General features: G+C 42.7%; 1 protein-coding gene and 1 non-coding gene across 3 annotated transcripts; one reads left to right on the top strand and one right to left on the bottom strand.

Moving 5' to 3' along the window:
• Positions 1-2,217: 2,217 nt before the first annotated feature.
• Positions 2,218-17,570, top strand: LOC133001528 (junction-mediating and -regulatory protein-like). 2 transcript variants are annotated; one of them, XM_061071127.1, is made up of 11 exons: positions 2,218-3,328; positions 6,175-6,348; positions 10,220-10,370; positions 11,430-11,599; positions 11,689-11,854; positions 12,289-12,327; positions 12,753-12,922; positions 13,589-13,672; positions 13,754-13,849; positions 13,936-14,440; positions 14,539-17,570. In XM_061071127.1, exons 1-11 carry the CDS (start codon positions 2,525-2,527, stop codon positions 14,844-14,846), a joined length of 2,667 nt encoding a protein of 888 aa, XP_060927110.1. In that variant the 5' UTR covers positions 2,218-2,524; the 3' UTR covers positions 14,847-17,570. The 2 variants fall into 2 exon arrangements, with proteins under 2 accessions (XP_060927110.1, XP_060927111.1); XM_061071128.1 differs by lacking the exon at positions 12,289-12,327.
• trnaq-cug (transfer RNA glutamine (anticodon CUG)) lies at positions 8,246-8,317 on the bottom strand. The gene has a single exon. It is a non-coding gene; the product is annotated as a tRNA-Gln (tRNA).
• Positions 17,571-17,653: the final 83 nt, after the last annotated feature.

Consider the following 17,653-nt stretch of genomic DNA (forward strand, 5'->3'; position numbering starts at 1 on the left):
ATTAAATTATCTGAGTGTACATTACATCCATTTTATGTTTTCCAAGATCTGCTCCAGGTGAAGTGAGGTTAGACTGTGTGAGGTTCCACCTAGATTTGAACTCTGATCGCTGGACACAATGTCCGGACCGGTAACTTTTATGCCACAGATCCCTATGTCCTATAAATCATTATGACTTTCAACCTCAATGGCTTCAATTGTTGTTGAGGGTTTGTCTTTGAACAGGTTTTCAAAAATCTAACTGCAACACAAGATAATGTGTCACACAATTCTGTGCAAGACAAACATAAAAAAAAGGCTAAAATTCATTAAGCCTTATAGTGTCAGTTTCTTACAACAGTTGAAAACCACTTGTTCTAAAGCAAGAAGTCACACCTGTAAAGGGTGCAGCTGTTCATGGTCGAGGAGGACTCTGCTTTAGAGACTAAATGTAACTAGAGTCGGGAAAAACATTATACATTTTGTAGTAGTGAAGCAAAATGTGGGTTTACTGGGGTGTATAATAAGGATTGTTGGGTCTGGAGAAAGAAACTACTGGTGTGGATTTCAGCCACAGCAGAGGAGCTGAACGCAGAAAGGAAAACTTGTGTAAAGCTTCCAAAATCTACTATAAACAATTGAAACACAATTTGTGTTGACATATCACTACAGAATCATGCCACACAACTATAAAAAATACTTTCCCTTCAGTGGATCTACCATCCTGTCTTTGTCTTGAAACCACTCTCTCTCCTCTTCAGCATTCTTAGCCATGATCATCCTAAGTCAGTGTTTTATGAAAAAAACTTGGATTGAATTTGTTTTAGAGTTTGAGAGGGGCACCGGGGGTCTACTCAGGAATGCAAACACATTGTGCCAGGGGTCACGGTCAGGGCTCATCGCAGCAGCTGCAATCGCTGTTGGAACCCATGAAGTAAGTGTCATCAGATGTGATGCCCCCCCCTGTCTTCTTAACAGTGCAGCCAAGGTCTTTAAACGAGGTCAACTCAGCTGCTCTCTCCCACACCTTCTGTGACAACAACCAGAAGACTAAATTAATCTTTATATTTAAATCAAACATTTTTGTACAGCATTTTTCCAAAGTTTACCACATTACTTTAGTAATTAGTGGAAGCAGTTTAACTCTAGTTTTAAATCCTTGGTTGTTTTAATGAATGTGAATGAATTAAAGAGTTTAAAAGTGCATTGCATTTTTAAACTCTGGCTGTTAATTTAAGGTGAATATAATTTCTATGAAATAATGAGTAATATCATTAATGTCCCACAAGCAAGTTATAGTTGGGATTGGGTTTCACTGACTGTTTAGTTTGTAATATTTCCTTTTATGTTTTTTATATGGCTACTATTGTAATGATATCAGATTATGCATCTATTATAATCGCTATTTTTTATTATACATTTATCTGATAGCGCTTGAATACACTAGGCTGTTTCTCCTCTCCTTTATGTCTGTACCATAAAACTATACAAAAAGATTATGTGGCTAATGAGTGTTTTCAGTGGTCTGTGTTATGCTGTACTGTGCTGGGTAGGAGAGGGTCAAGTCAACCTTTTTTATTAGATAAGTCCTACACAATTATACATGAATAAATATAAATGCATTTTAAAAAGGAGGCACATTGTTGTGTATTTATTTGTTCTTTGTAAACACTGCTCTTGACACTGCAGCTACACACCATCGATCCATGACGTCAGCACGTCCTCACGTGCCCTGCTGAAGTTGATGTTGCTTTCAAGTACCGTCAGGACAAAGTAGAGCTCCCCCGATATGTCGTCTCTGCCATGTTGCGTATTAAGCGGCAGCAGAAAAATAACCCAGACGCTTGTCAAAAACACCACAGCTTCTTCTGCTGTGGTTACAAAGTGTGTGGGTATGAGCTATATGAAAGTATATGATAAAAGAAAATCATAGATATACTATTCGTTTCTCTTGATAACCTACAGAATCGTTCCCGTGTTTGGTGAATTCCCTACGTTTTGAAAACATGGGAATTCCGATATGTCTCACTGCATATGAACGCGACATCTTAACTTGTGGCGAACGATAAAGAAAACATGTTGTTGTGAGTTTGGAGACGATGCAAACATTAGCACACTACTAACACGTTCCTATTGACCACAGTACCGCTGGTGTGTGGACGGTGCTGCGTTCGAGTCCCGTCGTCACTCCGTGATGATGATGATGATGAAGAGGAGGAGGAGGATGATGAGGATGATGGGGAGGAGGAGGGTCTGGAGCTGACTGAGAGGGGACCGAGGATGAGCGCCACCGCCGCCAGCTGGTAAACAAATACATGTTGTGTGTCGGAGGAGACATGGGACACGGCAGCGACATCAGGGGCTGAAGACAGACAGGGCGAGTGAGGACAGGTGGGGCAGAGATGGGAGACGACGGCGCACGGCTCAACATTCATCCGCTTGAGAGAAGGAGGAGGAGGGCTCAGTATCCTCCGAGAGGGACCGTGGTTCGGTCCAACACGCAGCTGTAAACACTCGCGTCCCCGGTTCATCACTTCCAGCAGACATGTCCTTCACGATGGAGGAGAACCTGGAGTCGGGCTGGGTGGCCGTCCGCCCCAACGCGTTCGAGGAGAAGGAGAAGCATAAATTCGTCTTCATCGTGGCCTGGAACGAGGTGGAGGGTCGATTCGCTGTTACGTGTCACAACAGGACGGTGCAGAGGAGAAGCTTCGGCCGGGACCCGCTGCTGCTGGTGGAGGAGGCGACTGGTCAAGATGGAGAAAAAACAAAATGGCCCGAAAGTCCTGTCAGGGAGAAAGGGTCCAGCAGGAGCCCGGCGGGCAGAGGAGCCGGAGGGGCTGCGGGTAAAGCCAAGTCTGCGATGGCGACTAAAGCGAGTCCTGTCAAAATCCAGACTGTGGTCAAAGCTGCAGCACCTCCCGTCGGCCCCGGCCCCGGGTCCCCCGCTGTGGACGGCCTGGACCCGGAGGAGCTGGAGGCTCTGGGCCGGGAGGACTGCAGCTGGGCCGGGCTCTTTTCCTTCCAGGACCTCCGGGCCGTGCACCAGCAGCTGTGCTCGGTCAACTCGGACCTGGAGCCCTGCCTGCCGGGGTTCCCCGAGGAGCCGGTGGGGATGTGGACGGTGCTCTTCGGCCCAGCGGAGGTGTCCGAGGCCGAGATGGATGAGCTGTGCTACCGGCTGCAGGTGTACCTGGGCTACGCGCTCGACACTTGCGGGTGGAGGATCCTCTCGCAGGTTCTGTTCACGGAGAACGACGATCCGGACGAGTACTACGAGAGCCTGAGCGAGCTGCGGCAGTCCGGGTACGAGGAGGCGCTGAGCCGGGCAACAAAACATCTGCAGGAGGTGAGAGATTCACTGATCCTCCCACAGCACCTCCCTGAGTACACCACCTGCCTGTTTCACATCTGCACACCGCATCCACATGTAGCATCCCAGCACAACCACTGGTCTCCTGGAATCTGTGTCAGACCATAGAGATGATGAGGAAAATGTGATGCACCAGACATTAGCCTGAGGAGGATGGCTGCATCCCATTAAGTGCAAAACAGTAGAGTACAGGTTAAGAGAAGGCATGTGATACTGTATTGAGATTCTCCATAAGTCACACAACCACAAAACTTTGGTAAATTTGAGTACAAACTAAAGAAACACAAAAATTGTGTATTTTAATCAATACTTTTATTATGCTTCATCTTATCTGCGAAATGTATATAATCCAGCCCGCTCAGTGGACCAAGTTATCAGGCTTTGCACGATAACTTGGTTTGCATCACACATTAGATACCTACAGCATGGAGATAATTGAGATCTGTGAGAAGAGGAAGTTACATTGTGAAACCAGCCGTAAGACAATCTACCCTCTGTAGACTTGGGCAAGACAAAACATATACATGTGTCCTGTAACACTGCCCCACTGACCAGATAGTTGACAGGGACAAGATTGAGGTTTTTCTTTAATCTCTATGAAAGGTTTCCTGAAAATCAGCAGAATAACCAGCTCCACATGTCAATGCGAGAAAGAAAGAATGTGTAAAAACCCACATTCACACAAACAAAAAGTCAAGTGCAACAACAAAATTTGTGAGCTGCACTGTTCACAGTTTTCTTCCATGACTTTACCAACTATTAGCATTTAGGTGAATCAGAATCTAGTCAGCATTTTTTTAAGGATTGTTTCTTATTTGAAGAGGATTTAAAGTTACACACAGTATTACAATGTTTATTGAATCACTTACGATATCATGGTTTTGTCTTTATTACAATCTATTAATACAACTCATATGGTTATGAACCTGAGTAACATGTATTTGATTGAATCAATTAAGTCTTCCATTTATAAAATTAACTATTTTTCACAATTCTGTGAAACGTGTATGTAAATAATATAATCAAACATAGTTCTAGTGCTTTGTATTTATCTCTGATTGGACACAGTGAATACAGACAGAGGCCTGCTCAACACCAGCAGCAGCAGCAGCAGCAGCTAGTGATTGATTAACTGCTCCTAAGATAAACAGACACTGTATTGATACGCTCTGGTCTTCACATTTTCCCACTTATCAATGGTGGTAGATTAATGCATCCCTGACTCACGCAGCCAGACAGCGTAAGAGCCCCTTCAGAGAGCAGGGGAGAGGGAGTGTTAATGGAGGTTTTCTATTTTTAGCATCACAGCGTTACTCCTGGCTATGACGGTAAATGGTAGATCAACATTACCTATGTTTACCTGTGTTTAGGAAATACATCTAGGACTGTACATAGGAAAGTAAAAAAACGATTTATTTTAGGTGTGCAATGGTCTTGTCTCTTGCTTTTATCTCCAGTCAAATTGACTACTGCAACAGACTTTTAACTGGACTTCCTTAAAAAGACATCCAGGCACCTACAACTCTTTTTAAAATTTAGAGGTAAGAGTTCTGACCAAAACCAAAAGAACAGGCCACATCGCCCCTGTTCTGAAATCTCTACACTGGTAAGTAAGGAGAGATAGACAAAATGTATTTACACTTATTGTTTATATGACTTCTGGCCAATGAGTTTCCTCTCTGCTCTGTTTATGGCAGTGAAAAGAAGCTGTGAGCAGCATAGAGGAATCATCGCAGTCATTCCACCCAGTCAGGCCCACACCCAGTGCCATTAGCACACTCACACACACACACAGCCACACAAACAAACACACGCACACTAGAAAAAAAGGACCAAAAACCAGACACAGGAAGTGTTGCCTTACTGTCCTTACTGGAAAAAAACCAAAAACAATGACACTGAATGACGTGTTTATCCTGAGGATGAAGGAGGAGCTCCTGGTGTTATTCAGCTCTTTATCGAAGCCTGAGCTCTACTGTCTGCAGTGGCAGCAGCAGTGCTCTGTAATTCATTTAACACAGTCACAGTTTGTTGTTTCTTAAGTAAACTACCCCCCCCTCTCTCTCTCTCTCTCTCTTCTATCTATCTATCTATCTATCTATCTATCTATCTATCTATCTATCTATCTATCTATCTATCTATCTATCTATCTATCTATCTATCTATCTATCTATCTATCTATCTATCTATCTATCTATCTATCTATCTATCTATCTATCTATCTATCTATCTATCTATCTATCTATCTATCTATCTATCTATCTATCTATCTATCTATCTATCTATCTATCTATCTATCTATCTATCTATCTATCTATCTATCTATCTATCTCTATCTCACACACACACATCCTCCCACTCAATTTGCGGGCTGAGTTAATGGCTATTTCAGTGCTTCGACTGTAGCCGTACAGGATTGTTCAGTCTGGCAAAAATGTGTGTGCGTATCGATCGTATTCCCAGCAGCAGAAAGGACTCTGCTCATTGAGTGCACTCAGATACACTCCTATTATTTACTGTTACACACAAAGCATCCCCATCGTCTGATGGCGATTTGCAAGCTTCCATTGAGTAACTGAGTAACACTAAAAGACGTATTTAAGTTGGTTCACCTGACTTTTACTTAATGTGGTCATCTGACAAAGTATAGCTGTTGCCTGTTACCCTGCAATACAGACACAAATCTGCAGAATACATGGCTACTTGAAGCATGTTTTTCAACTACACAGAATGAAACGATTTTAAAAGGGAATGTAGAAATGTGCCTGAACTTGGTGATAAGGAAACAAACGTCTTTGCATGTATGTGTGTGTGTCTTGTAGCTGCTGGAGAAGCACAGGACCATGGACAGCATGGTGGAGTTGTTGGAGCTCTATGAGAAAGAAGACCTGGCCTATGGAGGTCTACTGGATGCCTCCACACAGCTGTACCAGTATCTGCTGCAGCCTTTCAGAGACATGAGGGAACTGGCGATGCTACGCAGACAGCAGATCAAGGTAACCCTCCGCGGCTGTTTGAGTGAATATATGCACATTGCAAATATGCAACAAATAATTTAAAAGTCTGCACCGCAAGAGACAGACACACACTCTACATTTTTAATCCATTGATTCTTATGTCTGGGCCCAAATCCTGTAGCGACCCAGTAATTTGTTGGCATTTTACCAAGCCTCTTGATGCTCCACTGACAAGAACACAGTATACAAGACATTTAACTTGGAGAAAACAACAGAGACCAATATGACCACGGTTTTTTCCCTGTGCTTTCGGGTAGTTTGGCTCTAGATCTCTGATTCAGATACTATGCTCAAATTGCATACAGATGGGACTAGGTTTGGAGATTAATTTCAGTATGTCTCTAAAGACACGGACATAAAATAAAACATGAAATACAGTGTGTTCTCACTGAAAATTCTCTTAAACTAGCTTCCGCTCTGTGCGTGTGCATCACTGTTCATGTATGTGCATGTCTGACTGTGATGTGTCATGAAAAATGTGCTACTTTAATGCTCATTAAAGCAAAGGGAGGGGGTGAGATGTATCTAATTGCAAAGAGAAGACAGAGGCTGGTGAGTGGATAAACAGCGGAAAGGCTTTGTTCAGTCACTGCACTGCTGATGGCACATTTATATTTAGCTCCCTGACTCACACACAGAACATCAGTAATAAAAACACTTCAGTATCATATTACCACACGACATCCGTCAACAATGAGCACATATGGCCTTTTCCAACCTCAGCTGTGAACAGACTTCCTGTCAGTTCTTTTTCCTTTGCCACAATATCTGAAGCACTTTTTGGACGTGGCATGTGGATGTTGAGTTATGTGCTGTGAGCCGCATGGATCTCCGGTTCCCTGACGTTTCCCAGAGACATGAATAAATGATATTGTGTGCAGTCCTATAGGTTTACAGCAGGCACAGGCTGATGCTGACACACTGGGATCAGCAGACGTGTAGCAGACTTTGAAAGATGGAGAGTGAAATTAAAGACCTCTGGAGTTTAGGTGTGGCTGAATAAAGTCCGGAACCTTTTAGCTGAGGACTGAAATGTAAGCGTGGTGTGATGTATCTCAATGAGCTGAGTGACATATTTTTACAGAGGTGGGAAATAAATAGATAAATAAATAAATTGCACTATTCCAGTGCAATTTTACATTCTATCGACTTAGTATGAACTATGGAAATAAAGAGCAACAAGGAAGATCACATCATAAAAAGTTGTATATAGAAATATTGATAAAAAAGTTTAAGAAAAGTTTGTGTTGTCAATCAAATGACACTGTAATCTGTAATCAGACCAATAAAAGCAGTTTAATGTAAAAAACATTTAAAGCAAATGAAACCATTTAACCTAATTGATCAAACATTGAAATATGCCTCAATCATTTAACACAAAGTCGGCAGAGCACCCTATTGTACACACGTTATCTTACTGGTTTTAGATGATGTGCTGGGTTTGTCGTTGAGCTTTGAAGTACAAACTGCTGTTTGGCAGGTTTACAGTGGACTTTTTTGTGATTGCCTTTCTAAAATGCCGTTACACTAAGGACTTTTGTCACATTATGCTACTAATTTGAATGAGAATCCATGAGGTGTTGAGTAAACATCAAAGTCCAAAGTAGCTTGATAGTGTAGGTGGTAACTTTTCTGGTAGTGTGTCCCTCCTCTCACCCAAAATAGTGGAGAATGTTATTGATTTGCAAAAATTGATTGTTAGTTTTGGCTGCGCTTTCTTTAAAATCACTATGTCAGCAGTTCAAAGTTCTTGCCGCAGTTGACTCCCCGATTCCACACTTGTAAGGTATGAAATTAATTCAGGTATTTAGTGTGTAAACATGTTTGAATAAATGATCCCTGAGAGGCTTCGTTAGAATAACGTCCAGAAAAGGTCAGGTCCCACCGAGATTTGAACTCGGATCGCTGGATTCAGAGTCCAGAGTGCTAACCATTACACCATGGCACCATCTATCTGGGTGACCGGGGGAGAGTAAATCAGTTCTTGTGGGTCTATTTTTAGGGACTAGTGTCTGTAGCACTTGTGTTGGTCAAACTTCCTTCACTTTCAGTTTCTGTGTCTCATTCTGTCACGTCTACAAGTTGTCATTTATGTTTCTAAACTCAATTCCTCATTTCTTAAACAACTTAACAAAACAACAATAGTGGGAAATGAGAGAATTGGAAGTTCTTAAAAAGTTTTTAAAAGTTGGTATTTGAAATTTGAAGCCAGGCTGATATTTCAGCCTGGGTCACTGGCTCAAGCATGCCGAGTACTAACTATAACACAACAGAACCATGTTTTTTAATCCAATAGCCAAAAACTTGTTCACATATTTACAATTAAAGTAAAGTTGTGTCAAATGATGAATTAAAAAAAGGTGTTGAATCAACAGGATGGTGAGAGGAAAGGTTAATATCCTTTAAATCTTCTTTTAACCTTTTGTGTAGATAAAATGTTGATAACAGACAAAACACATTGAGTTTTTTGACGAGGTTTGCATGTTGCTGGAGAGCAGCTCTAGCTACGAACTATGTCGTAGCATCTTTATATCATAACCATCCTCTATTCTTATGCAGTCACTATAGAGATTATTACGTATATGTTTTCAAGTTCGATTTTAAATAGTAGGTTGATGCAACACTGACTTGTGTTGCAACACTAACTTGTGTTGCATCACTGCATATGAATACAACAGTTCTTAAATTAAACTTTGATAAGGGGGGGAAAAATCCGAGGAGTGCGCACAGGAGGAAGTTGCAGTGGAAAATGATACTGGTGCACTGCTGGGTCGTGCAGCGTGAGCCCAGGTATAGAGAGGTAACTCGGGGTCACACAGAGATGCTGCGTAACTCAGTTGCCCATAGTGCTCATTTTCCTTCTTGTATTACACTGCTCTTGTTTTCCCCTCTGACATTTGGTCGTTTATATTCCAGATTTTGGGCTTTAAACTCAATATTTTGTAATCGGCCTTGCTCCGTCTGTGATGTTTTGTCTATATGGGGATATAGGAATGTCAGATGCTCTCCAAATGGTCCTGAAATTCAGTTAAATAAAATATATTAAATATGTAAAATAGGCTTTAAGTGGTTGTTTAAGTCTTTATAAATATAATTGTTTCATCTACAGGAAAAATTAACAGTAGTTTCAATCAATTTAATTGAATTTAATTGATACGGTGTTGATATTTTTGTAAGTTGGTTGAAAATGGATTTGTTGTTAACCTTGTGACACCGATGCTGATATTTGAAAAAGATTGAATTATGAGTATGAAAAAACTGTGTTTGCAAAAGTGGATGAATGTGTGTTAGAATTCATTCCTTATTTTATTCAGGCAACGTGTCTTTAGATTAATATGTTTGTGTTTTATATCAGGAGCTGCCATCCCTTCTCTCTCTCACCAAGATAATAATGATCCTGACATGTGACCTACACTTGTTATCTGCTCACTCCAATATGATCTGATGCTGAGCTACTTCTATCGTACTTGAAGCTGTTTGGTGTGGCTGCTTGTGTGTGAGCGCTACTAAGAATCTTCTCTGTCAGTTATAATAAAGTCATATATTAGATTTAGAGCAACTGAGGCTAACTAATTTGATCTTTGTAGTGCAAGATCTGTCATCACTCAAACAACTAAATGAACGTTTTTTTTTGCTCATTTACTTTTGCCACTAAGTGGCAGTAATGTGTCACATATTTGGTGTTCCAGCAGCTCAGAATCGTAAATAGAAACAAGCATGTGTCAAAAATTTACTTTTTTATCACCTTATATCAAAAATGCATTTATCTCTTTTTCAGACCATTTTTCACACGATAAGTCTGTTATCTAATCACTCCCCTACTGAGGACCGTCATTGTCTCTCTCGACAGATCTCCATCGACAATGACTACTTGGGTCTAAGGCGGATAGAAGCGCTAAAGAAGGAGGACTGTGACTGGCAGAAGAAAGCGCAAGAGGCAGTGCTTAACATCCAGGAGTTTACAGTCAAGTACTTTGAGATCACTGCCAGAGCCCAGAAAGGTATGGCACACTGTCACTGTCACTGCCAATGTCGAGTCAATAAAGCAGCAGAGGAATGACTTTGAATGATCACTCACACAAACACACACACACACACAGAGAACATATAGCGTTAGCATTGGCCTGCTATTGACCTGTGTTTGGATTTGAACGGCAGGGCTAATGTGATTTGGTAGTAATGAGACAGCGCACACAGCCATGCTTTGACAGAGACCGGAGGAAACAAGGACATCCTATTGATCAAACAGCTCTGCCAGCACTTCCTCTCTGTGCGGGGTTTCTCCACAACAGTCCCCTGCTTATCCCAGTTTTTCTCCAATGCTGATTAGTCCATCGGTTATCTGAATCTTTTTAGATCAAAAAGCTATTTACATTACATGTCATTTGGGAGACACTTTTATCCAAAGCGACTTACAATAAGTCAATCAATCAATCCATCAAATTTTATTTGTATAGCCCATATTCACAAATCACAATTTGTCTCATAGGGCCTTTAACATGGTGTGACATCCTCTGTCCTTAACCCTCAGCAAGAGTAAGGAAAAACTACTAAAAACCCTTTTAACAGGTAAAAATAATGTAGAAACCTCAGAGAGCCACATGTGAGGATCAGTCTCCCAGGACGGACAGAAGTGCAATAGATGTCAAGTGTAGGAAAACATCATCGGGATTAAAGTGCATTCAATCTATGAGGGGCCATTCAGGGGTTCAGTTTCTTGCCCAAGGACACTTCGGCATGCACGGGGAAGGGTGAGGATTGAACCGCCATCCTTTTTGTTGGAGGACGACCACTCTCCCCCTAGGCCACACCGCCCTATTTAGTGGGGGGCTTCAAAGGCAGACCACAAATCAAGATGTTGTAGTGTTCAAATGTGGCCAATAGATGTCTCTCTCTGCATAACTGTAATAAACCTTTACTCTGTGAGACTCAAGTCATCACATTAAAAGGAATTGAATCATAAGTGACATGTTGACTCCCTGACGTGAGCATATGTCACATTTAATGGTGTGATGTGTAACTCAGTTACCTCTACTTAGTCTTTTTGTTTGTGTGTGCAGGGGTGTTCGAGCGTATGAAAGTGGACCAGCGTAAGTTTGGCAAATCCTCGTGGACGGCAGCGGTGGAGCGCATGGAGAGACTGCGCTACTCTGTCGCCAAGGAAACCCTGCAGCTCCAGAGAGCCAGGGAGATCAGCCTGGAGCAGAGGAAACACACCCTGCGAGACGAGGTGTGGTAGTGACACTCCACAGAATCCAAATCATATGCACAGACACCAACACACTCACAGACATTGTGTCCTTTGATCTGTCCTCTCAGATGCAGAGTCTGTGCAGCGGTGAGGATGCAATGGTTCTCTTGGACCACATGGAGACACAGTACTATGAGCTCCAGCTGCACCTGTATGACATCCAGGCAGATATACTACAGTGTGAAGAGCTGCTCCTCACCGCACAGCTCGACAGCATCCGCAGACAAATGTCAGGTACGAACAGATTCTGGCTGAATTTACGAGCTGCTTTTGGATGAAAGTTCTCAGGATAAGCTGCTTGTGATGCATAATCAAATTTTCTAGACCATTGATTCCATAACTAGAGGTCGGGACACCCTGGGGGGTTGCAAGACAACAAAGGGGTAGTCATGTAGTAATTTCCAGAAATATAATTAAATTGGAAAACAATTAGCCATAATTGTTAGAAAAGATCAACTATTTAAGCCATGAAAATAAAATAAATCTCATCAGCTTTCTGATTTTATTTGCCCCCACATGACACCTGAGGTGATTGACAGATTAGTGATAGCAACACTTGCAGCAAGTTCATATACAACATAGCAAACATTGTGACATGTGCAAGTAGGTCGTTTTTTTATTTGCAATATACCTGAAATTAAACCTTTGTCTGCTCCAACCACATCCAGGGCTAACGGGGGTCATAGGTCTCAGGCAGGGGCAGAAAGGTTTGGAAATCTCTGTTCTTGAGAATCTTGAGGAGACACAAAATTGTACAAACTATTCTATATTGCTGGCTGTGCGTAAACCTGTTACAAGACTAATCCATTTATCTTTCTTTCTTTCCATAATTAATTAAGAATTCAAAAATCATAAAATGAAAAAAAAAAATTGTTATTTTGCATTTGTTTATTTATCTGATAACAAAAAAACAAATACGATTTTGTTGCTTGAATAAAAAATAGGATATTAAAAAAACTGGTCACAGGCCAAACTTTATTTTGTTACACAATTTGTCAGACGTGCATGTGTCTTGAAACGAATGATACATGGATCAAGACTGTCTGGATTTTTACCGCGGTGCTGTGTCACATGAAAGATCTGTAACTTTGTGTCTGCTTAAGTCTTTATTCTTGTGTCCATGTGCTTTCAGAGCGTCAGGAAGAAGTGGTGTACTATGACACCTTTGAATGTGCTGATGAAATTACAGAGGATGATACTGCAGAGAAGGAAGAGCTGCGCAGACTTCAGGTCAGCACTCGACAGCTGGAGGCCAGAAGGGGGCGCATCACTGCCAAGCGCTCCTATCTGAAGAACAAGCGGGTGAGTATCCTTCACTCACACTCACACTTGTGTTAATTCCTAAAACTAAAATACCACTCAGTAGAGCTCCTACCTCCGCCAAGGCTCAACAGTCCCCTTTAATTAAACAAGCCACTTTTATCAGCAACACACAGGTTGCAATTACAGGTTTCTAGCCCTATTTTCCTTGTAATACACCGGCTAGAAAAAGCTTATACCCCTATGAAACCATATAAATCCACAAGATCTAGAACAAACAAATGCAGATGAAAATATAACCTCCTTGGCCGAGGTAATAAAGTGTGTTTATGCTGTAAAAGTGACACTTTGTCCTGTTGTATCAAGAAACAGCCAAAAATATGAACTTTTAATTTGAATATTCTCAAATTGGCGGCCTCTCTTCCTTCTTTGCTGCTGGTTATATTGTCCACAAAATATGAGATGGCTTTTACTTAATCAATTCAATTGTTGTTGTTTTGCACTGTAACTATTCTTGACAATATTGGATTGGGTTGTGAGATTACCCAAAAGATAGACATGTAAAGTAAGCTGCTGTTATCTTAAATGTCCACTAATTATCAAAACAGTCAATGTTGCCTTCAACAGAATTATAAAGGAAGCAGTTGTTTCATTGATGGAGGTGTGTATGAACATGTGTGTTTGTTTGTTCCACTCGTCTGTCTGCAGGAGATCTGTGTATCCAGCCACACTCAGAAACAGCAGAATCATCAAACTGTCCACAAAGACTCTGTAGCTCACAAGGTCTTACAGGTAGATGTGTTTTTTATCTCTCTATCTGTGTGTTGTTATCAGTAACTCCCTCCTTCTCAAAGTCATTGAATTAATTTCCAGCTGAAAAAGGAAGAAGAGGAAGATGAGGAGAGGAAGAATAGTAGAGTAAGTCAGGAGAGGCAGACAACTCTGGACAGACTACGCACTTTCAAACAGGTACGTGTTCTCTTATTTTCTGTAGACGTCACTACATTTTTCATCCTATAGTTTCACTGATGCACTTCTCTCTGCGTCTTCTCCAGCGGTACCCAGGTCAGGTGATTCTGAAGTCCACTCGACTACGTGTGGCCCACAGCAGAAGAAGAGAGCGAGGAAGGAACGTGGAGCTGGGCAGCGTGCGGGAGGAGTGCGTCCAGCCGCTGTGTCTCAGCACCAGCGTGCAGACGGACCCCAGCGCCACGCTCACCACCCAGCCCGTCACAGCCCTCACGGCGTCCCTCCCTCCGCTGCCTGCGCCCGTTCCTGCAGAGTCCTCCTGCTCCCCCTGCTCGCTGTCCTCCCTGCTGGCCTCCCCTATCTCCCCTCCACCTCCACCGCCCCCTCCACCTCCCCCGCCAACCAGGGAGGGGCATTCACCGTCAGAGAGCCCAGGCTGGCACGGGCCAAAGGCCGAGGGGAAGAGTGCAAAAGAGGAGCTCTCTCTCTCCCCGCTCGGCCCGTTCCTCCCTCGCTTCTTTGACAGCAGCCAGCTGATGAATGCCCGTAAAAAGCTGAGGAAAACTCCAGAGTTTGACGCCAACAGAAGAGGTACAGGACCATGTAATAAAAGTCTCTCGGAAGTGTTTTTTAGATTATCCAGCTACAGTCGCCAATCACTGTGTGTCTTCTCTTCCATCTGCTTGCAGTGAGCTCACCCATGGACGAGGTGCTGGCCTCCCTGAAGAGAGGGAGCTTCCACCTGAGGAAGGTCGACCAGCGGTCTCTGCCCCCCACCAACGATGACGACGAGACAAACAGCATCCTGGCTCAGATTCGCAAGGGGGTCAAACTGAGACGTGTCCCCCACAAAGAGAGAAAGGACAAGGGAGAGCTCCCGGCCTCCACAGACCCCCTGACCAGGAGCATTCATGAGGCGCTGCGCCGCATCAAGGAGGCCTCACCGGATTCTGACTCGGATGATGATGGGCTCGCCTACCCTGACTGGGAAAGCTAAAGGGCTTGATGCTCAGGCACAACAAATAACACTCACACACACACACACACACACACAAATGCCTGCACCTGTAGGCACTGCATGAACTGTACTGTACTGCATTGTAGAGAGCTGCGCTGTACTGCAAACACACACACACACACACACACACACACACACACACACACATATACATCACTCACTCACACAGCCCAGTCGCACATGTACAGTTCCCTGTGACTATGCCAGGACCTGAGTCAAACTGAATACCACTAAATGCTCCAAAGGACGAGGGTGGACCGGTTGGTTTTTCACACTGCATTCACCTCCATGAAGCACATGAACTGTGTGGTTTTTCCACTGTATGTCACTGTGTTTCATTCCTGTAATCAGACTGTAACAATGCCATGTTTTATTTTTTTTCTTTTGTCCTATGTTAGGTTGTTGAGCTCTGCACTAACCCTCTGTGGCCATTTTAACATTCAGAAACAGCACAGTACACATTTGACATCGACACACTGCACTGACGGTTATTTGTAATAGTGAAAACCTCAGATCTAATCTTTTCCAGTTGCCCCCAAGCATCAGAAATGAGAAACTGTAACAAAAAATGATATGTGGGTATGTTTGCTGATTTGAGGTCATGAGGGAAAACCTTAAAGAAGATTACACAGAAATTTAAACTGGTATCAGGATTTACCGCCCAGATTGAAAACCATGGCAACATCAAGCATCACTTCCACCCTGTTTTTGCTCGTCCAGTGTATTATGACTGATCACACTGGGCTAAACAGCTGGTTTTTCCCTGTCACATGAGAGGGTGGTGGTGTCAGTCAGTGTAAAGACCCCTGCCTGTCTAATCTGACACTGTGCAAATACTGTAAATCCTTTAGTCTGTCACACCAGATTCGTGACCATCCCCCACGCTTGGCTTCTTCCGGCCTCCGCCACCCCCAACCCTCTCTGGGTGAGGGAGGATGTATCGATCCATCTGTTTGACCCGCTGTGTTTGGCCAGGCTGGTGAAACATGGACATATGCAGAGTCACTTATTTGTTCGTCTCATCCGGAAAACATCTCTGACCTGCAGCGGGTCCCCTAGAGCAGGAGAGCTGAAAGAGAGTTTCTTTACCGGAGTGGAGGTCACGATTTATGTCGGTAATTGTGTGGGCAGAATTGGTCGGTGGTTCCCAAACGTACGTGGGACAGTCGTGCCTGAGCTGTGAGGGCGGTCACGCTGGTGTGAATGATGGATGGCATGTGGGAGGCTGGATTGTCTCGGAGCTGCAGGGAGCAACCGTGGGCCGTGGAGCAGGCGGTCGTGATTGATGCGGTCTCTCCTGCCGTCTTATTTACTTTCGCTCCTCTTCTCTATTGCATCTTCCCTAATTTCTTCCTCTGCACTCAGTGGGCAGAGCGGCACAGTGGGAGTTCTGTTACTCACAGCGCTTGAGGTGAAAACACACTCACGCACACACGCATGGATTCGTGCACTAAACTCACAGCCAACGTGAGCAAAAACATTCTAGTGAATGTGCAGCCTTTACTGATATTTTTAAAATGGTTTGTTGATATATGAAACACATTCTGAATCACTTTATCTGTACAGAAACAACATTTTTTTGTTGTTTGTTTTTAAACACTGGTGAAACATTATCTCTGTAGTAGTTGAGGAAGCTTAAAAGTACTGAACATGCAGATTTAGACCGAAAAAAGTTGCATTGAAGGGAAGGTATGAGTGGACCAGTGAGATGCTTAGCGGCAAAGGAAAGTGGCACACGCATATTTTAACATGAAGCAAAAACATGTGTCATAAACTAAGCTCTGAGTCGGAGCAGCCTCAGCGTGCACATTCTTCAACAGCTTGGATGCAAAGATTTGCGTTTTTTCTTTCTCTCGTGCTTGTTTTGAGATGAATAATGAGGCCGATGATGTAAAACAGAAAAGTTATGAAGGTATATGTGACATTACACAGATGGAAAATATCTCAGTGCTAAAAGGGGGTTATTATTTTCCCCGTCAGGGCAAATCCGAGGCACTTTTACATGTCTTCTGTCACTGTCAGCACAAATGTTCTTTCATGGTAACTTCATCATGTACCGTAGCATGAGGCAGAGATCTAACCCTGATCTTAAACTTAACCCAGAACACACCTGGCTGGATGTCACCAGAACAGTTTCCCAAAAGATGTTGCTGCTTAAAACATTGGCCAACAATGTGCTGAAAACTTTAGGGAAACTGAGTTGAGAAAGTGACACCTCTGCCACGACCTGACTATCACCTGGGTCACCTTATAAACACACTGTCTTCTGTTTTAAACAGACCTTTAGCTGTTAATAACCTTCACAGAGCTTGTTTGTCGGCTAACTGTAATTTTTCATCGCTTTCTTTCTTTTTATTTTGCTTGATTCCAAAGTATTTCCAGCCAAATTTGTTTGCTTCTAAACATTTCCTATGTGGTCCTGTTATCCACAGGCTATATATATATACAATTTATGACCCTCTGTGTGTATAAGCACTCACTTGACAAGTGCAATATCAGTATAAAGAAATGCATAAAAAAAGGGTTGAAACAACTTGATAATGTGTTCAGATTACTTATTGCAGGTTGCAGTTGTTTTTACACAGATACTGTTCATTAAAGAAACCCTTCTGCCTTTAGTCCTATCACCTTCATTTATTCAGTTCTTTTTTTACAACGTCACCCCTGCATTTGAATAAAACCTTGTGAAGATTGTCTCTATCACTTTCGACTGATTGAGTTAATGTGTTTTTAATTTAAAAGAAAAGAAACAACAAAAAGGGATTTGTACACCTTGAATTGTGCGG

Source organism: Limanda limanda, chromosome 5 (genome assembly GCF_963576545.1).
Source record: "Limanda limanda chromosome 5, fLimLim1.1, whole genome shotgun sequence".
Lineage (NCBI taxonomy): Eukaryota > Metazoa > Chordata > Actinopteri > Pleuronectiformes > Pleuronectidae > Limanda > Limanda limanda.